Source organism: Chaetodon auriga, chromosome 15 (genome assembly GCF_051107435.1).
Source record: "Chaetodon auriga isolate fChaAug3 chromosome 15, fChaAug3.hap1, whole genome shotgun sequence".
Taxonomy (NCBI): domain Eukaryota; kingdom Metazoa; phylum Chordata; class Actinopteri; order Chaetodontiformes; family Chaetodontidae; genus Chaetodon; species Chaetodon auriga.
Window position 1 is genome coordinate 18776205 of NC_135088.1, and position 16451 is coordinate 18792655.

Here is a 16451-nt window from a genome sequence, read left to right on the forward strand (position 1 = left end):
ATGGAGGGTGAGCAGAGGTCTAAGCAGAATGCAAACACCTGTTGACCTGTATTATGGTAGTTGTTCAGCCCTAACCCAACCTCATCCTACCTTTGTGTTTAGTGCTAACTAGCACTACTAGCATGCCAACACACTAAAGATGGTGAGGACCATGGTAAACATTATGACATCTTAGCATTTAGCTCTCTCATAATGTTGCTAGCATGGCTGTGGACTTTAAATGCTTCCAGGAGAATTTAGTCCATTTTCATACCATTTTGAAACCATCATGGCTTCCATGTTTCATCTCATAATTCCACTGCTGTACCAGGCAAACTTGAGCACACTCACACCAACACAAATGTAGGCAGACAGCTCGTAAAGGGGGCTACATACATACATGCCATTAGACTGCAAGTCTTTAATAACAAAAAAAAAAAACCCTCCATACAAAAGTATATGTACATGGTCACTTACTGAACTGTATAGCAGTTTATGGAAATGATCTAACATGGTTCATCTTCTTGTTTTAAATACAATACTTCTCAACAGTCAGCAAACACACCGCTGGATCTGAAACACAGTGCGTGCTGCCAGTGGAGAGTTCATCTTTGTCACAGCGGGCAATGCAAAGCAGCTGTCCACATCAGGACCCAGACACTGGTTATGATATCAGTCTCACATTCGACAGTAATAATGAGCGACATCCCATGTGAGTGGGGAAAATAAAACTAGATATTGATTTCCTTTTAAACAAAGCACACACAACTGTTGAGAGACATAAATAACGCAATAACTGAACACCAGTGCAAAGAAAGCATTCAGAACATGGAGACACAGGACAAAATCACAGCCAATGGGATTGAGACACTTGCTATTAACACTTATAGTAGAGCCTGAGTGAGACATTCCAATGGAACACACACATAGAATTACATTTTTGGTCTACTGAATATGAGAATCAGTGGACTTAACATTAACATTGGTGTTAATATTGATGGGATACATTAAAATTGAAAAAAATAAAAGAGAAAAGAAAGAGGACATGGAGATGGACAGAAAAACAATTGCACCGTATCCCTGCCATGTGCTGTAAGCTCCAGTCTGCCACTCTTGTGATCCTTGTCTTAAGACCTGAAGGAGAAACTCGACCCCGTGTGGAGAATGACGCCCGGGTTGAGTTGGTGCATTGGAGGAAACGCTGTGTGTCACAGTTAGGGAGTCAGATTGGGCTACTGGTTCCAGCTCCCACCTCACTTTATAGTAGCACAATCCTGCCTGGTTCAAAAGGTCATTGCTGGGATTACTGGAAACCTAACTGTGATTGGGGTTACATGCAAATGTGATGCACCAAACACACACACATACACATACACACACACACACACACACATACACATACACATACACATACATACATACATACATACATACATACATACATATACACACACACACACACACACACCACATCCTCCCTCCTGCACACACCCACTGTCATGCACCTTGAAAGAAGGCTCGGGAAGCATCTAAACATTTGCTTGTGCAGTCAAAGGTGTAAGTACTGGGAGAGCAGGCTGTGTGATAGAGCATGACTCTGATAACACTTCCAGTTGTAACCATTGTCTGTGTGTGCGTTTGTCATTTATATTAATGGTTCTATAACTGATATACTGTCCAAAACAAAACTCAACAAGTGAAGAAGCAAGCAGATGCTTCTGTAGTCAAGGGGGAAACTTGAGGTACAGTGATAAGGAAAAGGTTTTGGGGCTACTGCGCTGAAACATTTTTATACCCTGGTGCGCTCAGTCTGATGTGTGGATGTGAATCTTAAACGCAATTTAGAGACAATGATGTTTTGTACAAGAAGTCAGGGGCTGTTATTGGCTGTGCAAGCGGTATACATTGTGTGTCATTTTACATTAATGGTCCCCTGCTATTGAACAACAGCCTACATTAAGTGACATTAATTCATAGAGGTGAAAGAATTTTGAGAATAGAAATGTCTGAATAATGGTTCATTGTTCCATCCATTGTTAAAAAATATATTAAAGCTGGCATCAAAAATAAAAGTTAAGCTTACTGTCCCAATACCTGCACTTTTAACTGTGTCTCATTTAAAAGATTACTATGGAAATGTTTACAATAAGTGCAAATTGGTCATTATTTCAGAATAGCTCCTATGATTTTTGATGCTGCGATAAGGGAGTGGGAACCCCACCCTTGTCCTCTCAGTTCATGTCCCTGCCTTGGATTTATCCAAACTCCCTGTGCAAGTTTCTTCATGCCTTCCTCTCTCCTTAGGTCCTCTGCCTCATTTCTCAGAGCTCTTGCGTGGTCTGCGGAAGCTGGACATGTTCTCATTTAGTGCATAGATGCGCCTGGAGAACTCCTCGAACCCTGCGACGTCCAGCTCACCCAGCACTTGTTCATCACACTCCACAGCTACAGCGTGGTCCACAGGGATGCAGCGGTAGTCTTCCATTCGGGCCTCATCCGCTAGCCCTAACCCCAACCCTAACCCCAACCCCAGGCCTAAACCTGTGGCCTCTGTGCCCATGATCTCCTCAGCTTGCTCCACAGAACAGCGCAGCTCTGGGACCAGGCTAACAGGAGCCTGTCCTGGTACCAAAGAGCCGTTCATGGCACCTGTGTGCTGACTAGTGGCCACTGTTTCCTCACCAGCGTCCTGCACTGTAGAAGAGTTGGGTACAACTGTACTACTGGCTGGTTGCTCTTGTTCTTCTTCTTTATCTACTTCAATCTCTCTGTCAATGCTTCTGTCCACCTCGACTGCTGTCTCCCTCCCCTCCTCCTTCTCTTCCTTCTGCTCTCCCTCCTTGTTGGCCTCTGTAGCCAGGTTGAGTGAGGCCATGCCGGCATCAAGGGAGGAGGACAGGTGTTTGGCTGATGGCGAGGGCGGTGCCAGGCCAGCCGGGGGCTGCTCTTCACCCATGGCTGTGTTGTAGCTGGGTGGAGGAGTTGCCTTGTACTTAGGCTTATCAGCCTCAGAGCTCGCCCTTTTCCTCAGGCCTCGGTCTGGGGAGCTGGTGTGGCAGGGGTATCCTATATCTGAGGCAGGAGACACTCCCAGCTGACACTTGGTTGGCACTGGGATGGAGCTAGAGACATGGTGTCTGTCACTGTGAGGAACAAAGAGAGAGAGAAACACACTAAATAAGAGGGCATAAATAACAGCAATGAAAATCAAACTATTTCTATACATAGTATCAAATTCAAGATACAATTTAGACTGTATTCATTTTACCACTGTAAGCAATGATCCCGACAGCTAACATAAAAGACTGGGACTTTGTGAGCGGTCGAATGAGACGGCCATTGATGTCATCAGCAACCCTCCACCCTAAGCACACAAGTCCTTCCTCTGATCCAGGAGAGCTGCAGCTCTTTGTAAATCACTCCACCTTACAACACCCAGAAAACATTTATACAGCCTGTGAGACTACACTCACACACATTTTGCTGACTTGAAGCACGCAGCAGGCGTCCACCCAAGTATGTCAGACATTTTTCTCAATAACAGATAACAGATTTGGGGTCTGGGACACCCCGCCCTACCCCAGTACTGGAGCCATAAATTTACTTAAATAGGGGGCCTCACTGCCTCTTCCGATAGCCAAGGCCAAGATCACCGGACTACTTAAGAGGTCTGCTTAACGTGACCATTCCGCTATCTCAGGAGCTCAGACACTGTACTGTTGGGGTCAAAGGTTAAACAGGGCCCCCCTGTGCTCTCCAGAAATTCACATGTGTTAGTTAAAGTGTTGAGGACAAATCTCTGCTTGCTCAGTTAGACATGCAGCCATTATAGTAAGTAGTAATAATAACGTCCTTGGCACCGGGGCACTGGTTGATGTATGCATTTACTGTGTACTGCCTCCCTGTCTGATGGACAGTTTCACCACTAAACACGACAGCTCGTTAAAAGGGCCCTGACCTTAACCCATGCAGGCACCCTGCCGAGGTGGTCCTGACAGGGTTCACAGGCAGGACACTCTGGCGTGAAGAGTGGAAAAGCCTGTCCAGTTTTAAGTGAAACTTGTCAAACTTCAAAGTGCCTGTGATTCAGTAAATGAGAACCATCCACGGTCTGAAGGTACAGTATGTAACCGCCTTCAGTAACAACCTGTAAATACTGTGGCTCATGGCTAACATTAAAGATAATTGGAGACATGCAGTTGCAAATGTTGGACGGTCAACCAAGGTCAAAGTTAAGAAAACAAAGGCATAGGGTAATGACCTGATCCTGTGAGGGTGTTCCTATTAAGTGGGCAGAGCAGGGGATGGACTGTGCTTTACTTGGCAGTATACGTCCCTCAAAACACATCATTTCATACAGCTGGCTTTAGCCTGGTCCTCTAACAAGCACATGGTCAACTCTGCCGAAAAGCATTTTGGGGCAAAATGGAAAAACAATGTGCTCTTTAACACCTAATGAAAGACAAATGAAAAATAATGAATGGAGAAAAGTTGAATGATTTGCCATCTCAAACACTTATCTGTGACTTTCCGAACGAAAGCATCATGTGCTCTTTGAAAGCCAGTCCAAAAATTCTAAGTCTGATTCGGTAGAGAGGAATAAAGACAGATGTCATGAGAAGTCAATTATCATTTAAGTAAGTGGAAAATGCAGTTAAGACTCTTCAAAACACAATACAGGTTTGGAAAAGATGAGTTTAAGGTTTCCATGCGTCATTTATACCAAGCTAATAAGTAACTACTGCATGTTTTTTGCTTGACTGAGTGCCTTCCTCACAGCAACGGCTGATTAGACGGCTTTGATTTTAATTATCGTCAGTCATTTTCATCCATTCCTCCCTCCAGCTGGGTCTCTCATATAGTCCATTTGGTCTGATTTTAGCAGGCCATCTACGCCACAAACAAATGTATTATTGACGCTGGCATAAAATCACATGGTCATCCCACCAGGTCTTTAGCATAATGAGGAATTTTGTATTTGGACCGTGGTATTTTGTTCCATTTGGTTTCTAGGTTAGGTCTACTTTTGCGTCAAATTGTGCAGCATTGTATGAGTAACAGAGGAAACTGGGTGTGTCAGTCAGGACTTGAGCCAAGCAAACCTCTGGGCAGTCATAACATTTTTTTTTTCTTGAGACATTTTAACTGTTGAAATGATGACATGTTTTTTAATGTGGGCAATTAGGCTACACATGTATGGCCACTGTCAGCATGTGTGCCGAATGAGGATGGTTGGAAGGCAGAACTGCTGAAAAACATTTTCTCAAGTTGACTGGAAGAGCTGGAACTCATGCAGTGTTGCTCTTACAAAGTGAATAAGGCCAAATACTTACACAACCTTGCATAAGCTAACTGTGTCTCTTGTTGACATTCTCGGTACACTGATTTCTCATATTCAACATTTAACCTGTTCCCACTCTGAACTTTCTTTATCCTTGCATCATTCTTACAAGTAGTTTTTAAAGAGGTGGAATGGAATTCCAGGGATGGCAATGTGTGTCTGTCTATCTGTTGGTCCACCACTACGGTCCAGAGTAGACTAAAACATCAGTCCAAACCAGCTCTCTAAACAGCTACTGGAGAGTTTGCCATCATGTTCCCCAGAGGATGAACCCTACTACTTGGTGGTTCAAAATTTCCACTTATCCAGTTAAATCTCAACATCCACTTGATGGATTAGTGTTCATGGTTCCTAGAGGATGAAACCTAAAGACTAATCCCCTGACTTTTGCTCAAGCACCACCATGAGGCTGACATTTGTGGGTTTGAATGAAATATTTCAACAACAACTGAAAATGACATTTGCTACATGCATTCATGTCCCCCTCAGGATGACTTGTTATGACTGTGGTGATCCCTGGACTGTCGATCACCAGTTAAACTTTCAAATTTGTTCAGCATTATCACTTCATTCTAGCATGCTAATGTTAGCAGTTAGCTTGTATTCATCGACCACTGTGCCAAAGCACAGGCTCACAGTGCTGCTAGTGTGGCTGTAGATTTCATTTAGTTAAAAACATAGTTGGGTTTAAATATTGAGTGTCAGAGTTCTGTAGAGACAATATTCATTCTTGATTTGCCAGGCATCACTGAGTCATGACCCGTATAGTAATGCTTACTCTGTTAGATGCTGCGGTCCACTAGAAGCTGTTATTGTGCATGTAATTATGTGATTTGGCAAATCTTTAGCATTCCTCATCGCATAAGCATATTAAATGTTTTAAACTTTCCACTGTAATGGCTTGAGCTTTGGGAAAGGTTGCTTTCAACAACTATTACACAATACTACAATAACTGGATCAATAAACACAATAATGAACAAAGCTAAAATAACATATTCTATTAATCCACATGAGGAAACTACCCCCTATGTGTACACTATTAATAAAGATGGGACTTTAAAATTAGAGGGCTCAGATTTCAAATGCTCTGTGTAACTTGGACTTTGTCCAAGACATTCATGAAGAGCAAAGGGAATTCATGATAGCAGCTCAACATACCATACTGATGGGAAAAAGGCCTGTTGCCCATCCCTAATGTATGATACACAGCTGTGCAGTGATAGGTTTCCTCCACTGACAGTAAGTCTTTAAGTTTCACTGGCTCCCAGCCTCTCTTACATTACCCCCACAACAACTTTGCTGCACGCTGTAAATGCTGCTAAGAGGCTTCTGTCTAAATCATCAAGCAGAAAACGTGACACGCTGAGCCAGAAATCGCCTTCACTCCTCAAAGCTTTCGGCCTGCTCTCCTTCCTTTCCACTGCTGATGTCAAACCTGGCATATTTCAGGCTGACTCTGGAATTCAGTCAGCCAGACCTTTCCACTGTCCAACCCCCCGACAGGCTTCGCAACATGCCCCTGTCCATATCCAAATCCTGTTAAGGAGCCATAATTTTGGGCCAAAACAAATAATGGCAGATAAGATTTGGTTGTTTGATGTGGTTTAGGGAAATCCCTGTGAAACTACAAGAGCAAACATTACTAAAATTTGATATGCAGCATGCTGGAAGCTATGTTTTTTTTTTTTTGTTTTAACAGGGGAGGACTTTTTTACTGTCTGGCCTATGAAAACAGGGAATCCTCACAGCATAGCATGTGCAACATGATCAACAAGCTAACAATATAAACACCCTCACAGTGCTCAAAGGTACTTTATCTGAAACATCTATTGCAAAGTTAATGCTGCAACAAAAATATACCAGTATTAAAAATAAAAGCAAACTAGAATCCCCGCCGCAGGGTTGTATGCAGTTAACATACATGCCTGTCCACACTCAGAGAATACACATAGTGAAGCCTTTGAAGGAATTTAATAAAAGTTATTAAGTTTATTTTTGAACTAAATTAAAGTTATCACTGTATTGACATGTATGATTCCAGAGAATCATTTCTAGTGAGAAACAAGCTGTCTTCACTTAGACACTGTTTTTACAGAGTACAGAGGACTGACAGAGAGCTTCATCACATGGTGCAACAACAATCACCTGAAGCTCAATATCAGCAGAAGCAATAAGCTTGTGTTGCTGCTGTTCCATGGTAGTCAGTATTATTACAGTGAAGTAGAATAATTACTTAAAGCAACATTACACAACTATTTTACCTTGTAATAGGGAGAATGGCTCCTCTTTCATTTCCCGTCTGCGCCTGTTCTTGCTCTATGTAACTTGGATTGAGCGGGTATGATCTCCCACGAGCAGCACGATGTCACTAAAGCTATCTAGTTCTCTGCATTCTCTGTGAAAACTCTGTGGCAGCACATTTGAGGATATTTTGGACAAATACTCTGATCAGAGTTGGACTGCCTTGTCTGTTCCTTGCTAACTCAACTCAAACACATGGACATCCTAAAAGTAGTAGGAATTTGTAATTTATCTATACATCATCCATATGAAAACATAAGCTGTGCAGTGAATAGTAGGAGTATTGTTTCTTCCTGTGTACGGTTATGATGAGCAGTGTACTCAGTTACTAAAACTTGACACACTTGGTCAGTTAATTTAGTGGACACATTCATACTGTATGTATTTATACTATATGTATCTATAATGTACCTGAGCTATCATGTTTTAGTAACTTCCTTTGAAAGAATTAAATTTAAGCATGTGGTTGGTTAAAATAATGGTTTACAGAAGGAGAAAAAAATGGAATAGAAATTGCATTATTACTCCCAAAGGATAAGGGGGAGGTGGTTTTTGAAGAACCACTGTACCTTAAAAAAATATCACATGAACAGGAAAAATGGAAATATTCCTCATCTATCCTTACACACATCAACCATTATCATAAATATAGTAAATCTATAGGACACCTGTCAGTATCAATGTACCTTCAAAATCTTTATTATACTGTATATGTTATAGGTACTGTTGTGCTAACTTTTCACTCACTATGGGGTCTTTGGGGAGGTTCACATGCTCCATCTGCAGTGTTGAATCTGCCCAGCCAGGCGCTCTGCCACACCTTGCCTCCCCCCCGTGTACGTAGCCCTGCTTCCAGCCACCGGAGTGGGATTAGGGCCCCTGTGAGCCTGTGCCAGGCCCTCAGCGGATGTGGAGCGGCAAATGGGAGCATGTTGAACGCATTTACTTTGATCTCGGCAGACTGTACAGTTTACAAAGAGCTGGTTTCTGGTGCTGTCTCTGTCTGCCTCTTGGTAATAGATTCACCATTTTTCCGCTGTTTCTCATCCTTCAGTAAGATTAAAAAAAAAACCTCTACTGCCCATTTTTCACCAGAGCTGGACTGTATATATTATGACATGTTATGATGTGTGTCTGAGGCTGTGCTGTTTGAAAATGTATAAAGATATGATCAGCAGCTCGCCAGAGGAGCATCATGTAGCCCACCGTACAAAAATTACTTTTTTCTTACATACACTCAGCTAATCCGCAGTTATTCCATCCAGTCTGTATAAAAGGTCCAAGACGAATCCACTATACTCCCATTGTGTGGTTCTCTGTGCTACGGCAAAGGCGCTCCCTGCAGACTGGATGTATGCTGAATTAGTTCTACATGGAGGGAGGAACCGTTTCCAAATCTGTTCTGGAAACGGTGCCCTCGGTCATATCCTTCATCACATCATCCCTGTTTGGATGCATGGAGGGGAAGAAAGAGGTGGCAAGGAGGGACAGAGGAAGCAGATTAGCCTCTCGCTCACAGTCTATAGGATAATTACCTGCAGCTGCTATGCAGGTATGGATATTTTTTATCCATATTTCATAAGTTGGTTCCCAGCGCTGGAAATTGTATCTGAATTTATTGTATCTGAATTCAGGCTTTTTCAAACAAGGGAGAAAGCAAGGCTGGAACTGATGTACGAAGGAAATTAGTGTGTATCCTCCTGATTACAAGGTACTGTGAAGCAGTCACCTCCCCATCCTTGCTGGAGGGTTTAAGTTAGGCTGAAGGTGCAAGGTCCTATGATCAGAGGAGGGGAAGTGTATTCACAATCACTGTAACTTAAATCTTAGGACACACACACACAAACACACACACAAACACACACACACACGCACGCACGCACGCACGCACGCACGCACGCACGCACGCACATATCTATATATGTATATAAGGATAGTATATAGCATAGTATAAAATATATATATATGAAGTTTGATATTTTCCCATCATGCTTTTTTGCATAAATTATACCATTTTGTAACTATATCCTGACTTATATTTCATCACTATGGAGCTTCTTACAGAACGGTATGTCTTGCTTATCTGAGTGTGGCTTTTAAATAAAGGGACATATTGATATCGTGGTGGATAACTGAACAATGAAACAAACACAAAGGACTGTACTGTCCTGTATTGAGGAGTTGCAGGATAGTTAAAAGTTAAAAGCTTAAGAACAAAGACAAATGAAAATGTTTTTCAAGAGATGACTAGCATGATGCAAAGAACAACAAGTTGAAAGCTAAAGCTCACTAATTGACATGTTGTAAATATGTAAGAATAACATGTGGTTTTATAGGTGTTCATTACTAAAGAGGTGCCTGTGGGTGGATGTTAATTTGGGACAGAGCCAGGAAAACTGTTTCCCCTGCTTTGACTCATTCTGCTAAGCTAAGCTAATCAGCTGCTGGCTGCTTCACAGAAGTGAGAGAGAGTGGTATCAATCTTCTCATCTAACTCTGGGGAAGAAGGCAAATACACATTTTCGCTAAATGTTGCACAATTGTATTTCTTTACGCTGTTGCTCATCTACTGCTCTAGTAGCTGAGCTCTATATTGTATGAGAATACATGTGACTGATCTCAATGTATGTTTTTGAAGTTCAGTGCTGCTCAAGCTGATGAGAAAAACAGTCTCTTGATTCTCAGCTGATGACTTCTGAGTCAGTTGTTCTTGTCCCTGTGGTCTCGTTGTTGCACAGGAGTGTGGCTGTGGCAAGCCACTGTAAAACTGTTAAACTCTCACCTTCGCTTCTTTTAAAACTTCCACGCATGTGTACACACACATACACACATACAGCACACGTACACACACGCCCACTCACATAGCTTCAGGGATCGTGGGCCCATGCTTTCATCTCATCTATCTTTGGGCCCTTCCACTTCCCATTAAGGAGGGGGGTGGTGGAGGGCTGATTTGAGAGCTGAGGCTTTTCATGGCTTCTTCCCTTTCAAAACAAAAGATTATTCAATTAATGTGTGTAATACACATTTTCCCCTTTGCTGACCCTAGGAGAGGAGTGGAGATCAAAGACAGCTTTCTCTTTTATAGGGCACTGGAGCTGAAGTCTGACACAGCCTGACTCTCGGGTTTTAGTGAAGGGTTACCCACAGGCCAAAAGACTGCTGAAGGAGAGAAGCTGAGATCTAAGCATTCCACTTCAGCGGGACAAAGTAGCTGCTGCAAATACTATCAAATTCTGCCTGTTTAAAGTGAGGAGGTCCTTATGATGAACAGAAGTTTTACATCATTTCAAAGGTGTAAATTCTAGTGTAAATTCTACTAGTTATGGGACACGCTAAGGAACCTGTCTAGGACCATTTATAATCTACTGTTTTTACAAGTGGTCTACCATTAATCCTAGTCAATGCAAAAGACTGTATGTATGCTGACACCTCATCTATATATCTACACACTCTCTCAATATACAGAGAGAGAGAGAGAGAGAGAGAGAGAGAGAGAGAGAGAGAGAGAGAGAGAATTCCAAACTGGTAAGTACAGTAACAGCTGAATGATCTATTTTCCTCTGTGTCTATCTGTGCTGTATCATGGACAAAGAGCTGATACTGTTGCGTTACATATTCCAGAAATAACTTTTGAGGGGAAAAAAAAATGAATACGGGTCAGATATGACATCAATGCCACGTGTCTGCCTTGCTGGTAAATCAGCTGTTCCCTGGGACCGCAGAGGTTTAGCCCACATTTTTTAACCCTGTCGCCAGAATAATGCTTTGAAGATTTTTCATGGAATGGAGAAGTACTTTCTGAACCAGCGATCTCTGATCTAGTCTCCACTGACAATCGTAGTTGTTTGGATTATTATCAGGAGTTAATTACATGCTCACAAACATTTTCAGAAAAAATGGCCCTCAAATGATTGAGGTCAGCCAAATTCTAATGACCATGCGTGCCAGCAAAACAGAGACAAGATGCTTTCGGCAGAACGGCCGTTATCTTCAGTCTTGCATTAATAATGCTATACTACAACAAACAATCTTATCATGCTCATAGTTTACGAATTAAGCTGTCTTATATTAAGTTAACGTTCATTTCATTATCTCAAGTACTCAATGACATTACGGTGACTTCCTATGTGGAGCCTCCATGGGGGTCACAGGGATCATAACAAATGAAATAGTGACAACAAAAATGATCAATTGATGAAAGAATTAAACTATTCTGATTATTTATAAAAGTGTTTGAGCTTTGGCTGTCACTTTTATATGCCATCTTTCTGGCTTCAGTGACCTGTGAAGAAACATTTGAGGTGTGATGTGTCTTTCTGGTTCTTACCATCGGACCAGCAGGCCATGTTCCAGAAAGTTCTTCAAGTTGGGCAGTGTCTGCTGCAGGTCTGGGGTGGTCAAGCCATGTTGATATCTCAGCTGCAAGACAAGGGAACACATACTGAATCATTAACCTCAAAGAACCCACCACATTTTATATCCCTACATCCCTAAATACCCTCCATATAGTGTATGCTGGGCTAGCACTAATGCAAATCACACGTATGCACGATCTCCATGTTTGGATGTCGTTCAGAGAAGAAAGAAATACTACCAACAGGAGAGGTCTGAAGTCTACATTCTTTCACCATGACGCAGTTCTACTCTTCCCATCAGACTATTACTCATCTGGACACACAATGGGCAGCCTTCCCTGATAACAGGCATGTGCACTAATATGTAAGGTGTGTGGAAAGACAGGGGATGAGATGCGGGTGGCAAGAACAGCCAAACTCGCTGTTAAAACATCTGGACGAAATGGGGCAAAGAGAGCACATTAGAAATCCCATTACATTCTCCCATGATCTCTCCCTCTCTCGTCAGTACACCCACTACTAAATTTGGCCTTGAATGTTCCCTCCCTTGTACCACAGTGATTTATTTCAGGTTGATAGAATCAAATCTGGCGAAAAAAAAAACCCAACAAGGCCACCTTGAAACTCCAGCTCTGCTGCCAGAAATATCTCCTCTAACAGTTGCGCGATGTCACAGCAAGCCAACTCTTGTCCCGGAGAGTTTATTTAACCTATATTACTGGACAGCAGAGGAGCATCATGCTGCACGTCCAGCCTATCTCACTGAGGCTCCTCTGTCACACACACTGCCTGCACCAGCTGACATCTGTTTTGTTTCCACTCGGGTGCCACAGCAACCACTCTGAGCTTTACACACACTTCAGGCGAAGCACACATGACTCTGACACACCACTCACCCAAGATAGCATACGGCTTCTTCATTAGCACAAAACTGATGAATGACATGATAATAAATTAATTACAGAGAAAAAAAATCTTTGAACCTCAGAGGGCAAAGGTCACATTTCCTTGTTTTTCAGTTTAGGATCAGACAAATGGTTTTCAGGGTACCAGCAACCCACAAAACACATCAATACCTGCCTTCTTGTGGTAAAGGCTGTAACAAATATTCAGAACCGCACTGTAGTGCATACATAGTGGTTCTTGAGCTTGACTTATGGCAAGAGGAGTGGCTTAGGAGGAGTACACATAAGTCAAACCTGTTTGTGTGTCAAACTTAAACTCTACCTCTACTATGAAATGGCTGAATCCCATTCTGTCTGAACAGCTGCAAGAACAAACTGTACGGTATGAATGGTACAGTATGTGTGTTAAAGTGTGTCTGTATTCATGTTCCAGTATGTTTGCGCATGTGTGTGTTCTGGCCTCAAATGGTTCGGGTCTGTTCGGGGAGTGACAGAAACAACAAGCATGACAGTATCAGAGGATGGATTTATCAAAAGAAGCTCAGATTGAGGGAGTTGGACAAGGGGTGTCACCTCGAAACCCAGCTGGTGATGGAAGGGTCCAAAACCTACGAGAACAACATAGAGGTCCATTCATGGCTCAGAGTAAACCTCAGGGTCTGACCAAATGACGGCGCTGCGCTGTCCACAGGGCTGGCTGAACGGAATTGGGTTTGAAACAGTAGGCCAAGATCAATAACGGCACCAGTTTAGAGACAGAAAGAGCATAGCAACATTGGGCAGGGGGGCTTGCTTGTTCTGTGGCCAGATGCTAAAAAAAAAGAAAATCCCAATCTCATGGAAATCTCAAGGTTACAGTCTAGAAAGTATGAATCAGAAATCGTGAATCAGATATGAGCAAAGAATAAATATTATGGCTTCAGCAAAGGCAAACAGCATTTGTTGGATATACTGAATGCTTTCTTCAATTCTTACTTAGAAGGTGTGACAAAATGCTAACTATGAGTCCCATTACTCGGCCTGCGCTCTAAAGTGCGAGTGTAAAAACCACACTGCGTGCCTGACAGGAGCCCTATGTCAAATTACACGCCTGTATGTCTGAGAGTGTGTGGGAAAGAGAAAGAGCATGAGTGTGAATTTGTATGCATGCCTCCTATTGTTTTCCTTGTGTGAAGAGATCTTGCCAAGCGTGCAGCACACGGAAACTGGATACGAGTGAAGACAAGAGAGTGATGGGTGACATCACTGGCTTGCTCCGGGCGCACATCATGATTATGGTGCTTGTTTGGGGGGAGGGGATTAAAAAACAGGAGGATGTTACTGGGAAGCACATCTGTGGATGCTTAATGCCTCCAACAAGCCAACACATTTACATGCATGTACGTTCACTCGTTCACTCTGGCTTTCGCCAAATCTCTGCCAGTGGGCAACAACAACACTTGAGTTAAGTGTCTGGTTGGCAGCAGCGCAGAGCCACCAGCACGGGGTGACTGCTGATTCACACTGTCTTTGTAATCAGATGTGTTAAACACATTCAGACAGTTTGGAAGACTGAATACTGCAGCCCTACAGCTGACCCAGCCAGTCTCTATCAATATTCATAAACTGGTCTGGCCCTCCCTGGTGGAAGCTGAATTCAGTGTCTCCTCAGAGTGCACTGTATATGTATGTGTGCTGCTCGTGGCCTTTGTCCTAGGAAGGCATATATCCTGGATGCCGGCTGTCAAATATGCAACCATCAGCTCCCTCCCTTTTTTTCTGCTCACTTGAGACAAGCAGAAAAACATTAGTGACCCTGTTGTGTCATCTGGAGGAAAAAAGAACAGAGAATGTTGTAAAAGAGGAAGAAATGTGTGAGGCAGCTTAATGACATGAAGCTGGGTTTCCAATTGACAGAGCCATGAAAGCTCTGACTGCAGGATGGAAACAAACAGCTGAGCATGAAGGTTTAGATTCTGGTCTATGAACCCAAACTGGTTTTTGTGAGTGTGTTGTGCTGACATGAGGTAAAAAACACAGCAAACTGATTTCTGTTGCACACAACAGGAATGAAAATTTACATAGTCCACAACCCAGTAAAATGAGTATCTCTGAGAAATTTCATACAAACACGGCAAGGAGAAACAATCTCTGAGTGTTTCTATGTCAACAACTCAAGACTAGATCATAGAAATTGCTCAGAATCAGTGCACTTGAGGCAGCTTGTCATTTCTAGTTTCCCTTTCATTCATCATTGTGATGAATGCTGGGGGAGTCCTTTGCGTGCTTGTACGTATGTGTGTATGGAAGAGCGCTTCCAAGCTGGCCACGGGGTTCTTTGTAATGGGGCTAACCAGATCGTGGTGAGAAATTTCCAGGGCCCATTGAGGACGACTGAAAGGCGAGAGGAGGTGAAGGGGCGGAGGTGGAGTGGGGGCACCCACTGGGGATCTTTCGCATGATGACATAGTGAAACAGATCCGGCCACATCTCCTCATTGCTGCTCACACCTTTGTGTCTAGACACTCCCTTCCCTGTTTACCTATTCAACAAGACCCACTAAGGGCCTTGGAGAGTCCGCGGCATGTGTGGTGGGTAACCAGTTGGTATGACTGCAGGGTTTGGTATGAGTGTGTGTGAGAGTTCAGAGGATGGACGCAACTGACCTGTTACATCTGAGAGTCTGGGGACTCATCCTCATCCATCTCAAAGATAAAGTAACAGCCCAAAGTATGCAGCAGTGTATACAGCCCCTAGCCTGCCAATCCACTGGAGCCATGACCACACATAAACACATTCAAACTGACTAGAGCCGACGGGAACCAGTCAGTTTACAGTGCATGCCACCCATCATTTGGCAAAACCTGCTTGTTTGCCCTGAGCTCTGTACAGCGGCTAAACAAACACAGCCTGGCTTATGCCACGTATTACTGTTTCCCTGAGGTTGTCAGTACTAATCACCCTCAGATCAGACCACGAATGTGGGCGGGCTGCAGAGAATTTTGAGGTTGATTGTTGATGATGTGGTGTCGGAGGGTGGCCCAGGTAACAAAGCACACCTCCTCCCACCCCGCCTTTAATGCTATGAGGTCACCGGAGGAGCCGCCTGTCAACACAGACATCCCAACAGTTCAACTGGCGCATATAATTAGCAGTATTTGACAAGTGGTCTTCCATCGTCACTGGAGGCGGACAGTGAAAGAAATGTGGGATGCAGGATATTTTCATCAAGAGCATTGCATTTCATGTGTCAAAAGGTGAAAAGCCTCCAAATGAAACTCTGGAGTATCCTGTGTATGTCTGACCTGCATCACAGACAATTACCCCCTGATTTAGAATCAGCAGGCTTTAGTCCACTGGGGTAAAAATAGAAATGGCTATTTTACAGAGTACATGGGTTTTACATACTCCCTGGGGAAGATAATCAGGGAGCTCATTAGATCCTATGACAGCTCGTTGTAGCTAACCAGGTGTTCCTCCCTCCCACCATCCCTCTGGTCAAACTGTGGACTGGAAACTTCAGCGGAGACCGTGAGGTTGACGCAGACATTAGATGCATACACAGACCTCATATGTAGAGAACTGGT

The 16451-nt window shown here is 43.2% G+C and overlaps 1 protein-coding gene across 2 annotated transcripts in view; it reads right to left on the reverse strand.

The window, feature by feature from the left end:
* Positions 1–358: 358 nt before the first annotated feature.
* Positions 359–16451, reverse strand: part of uvrag (UV radiation resistance associated gene) — a 79803-nt gene continuing 63710 nt past the window's right edge. Inside the window, exons 14-15 of one of the 2 annotated variants that reach the window (XM_076751002.1) lie at positions 11953–12044; positions 359–3122 (exon numbers count right to left, since the gene is read on the reverse strand). In XM_076751002.1, coding sequence (XP_076607117.1) covers positions 2294–3122; positions 11953–12044 — 921 coding nt within the window. In that variant the 3' untranslated portion in view covers positions 359–2293. Of the gene's footprint in view, positions 3123–10418; positions 10607–11952; positions 12045–16451 lie in introns of those variants that run through there. The other variant, XM_076751004.1, reaches the window with a different exon arrangement.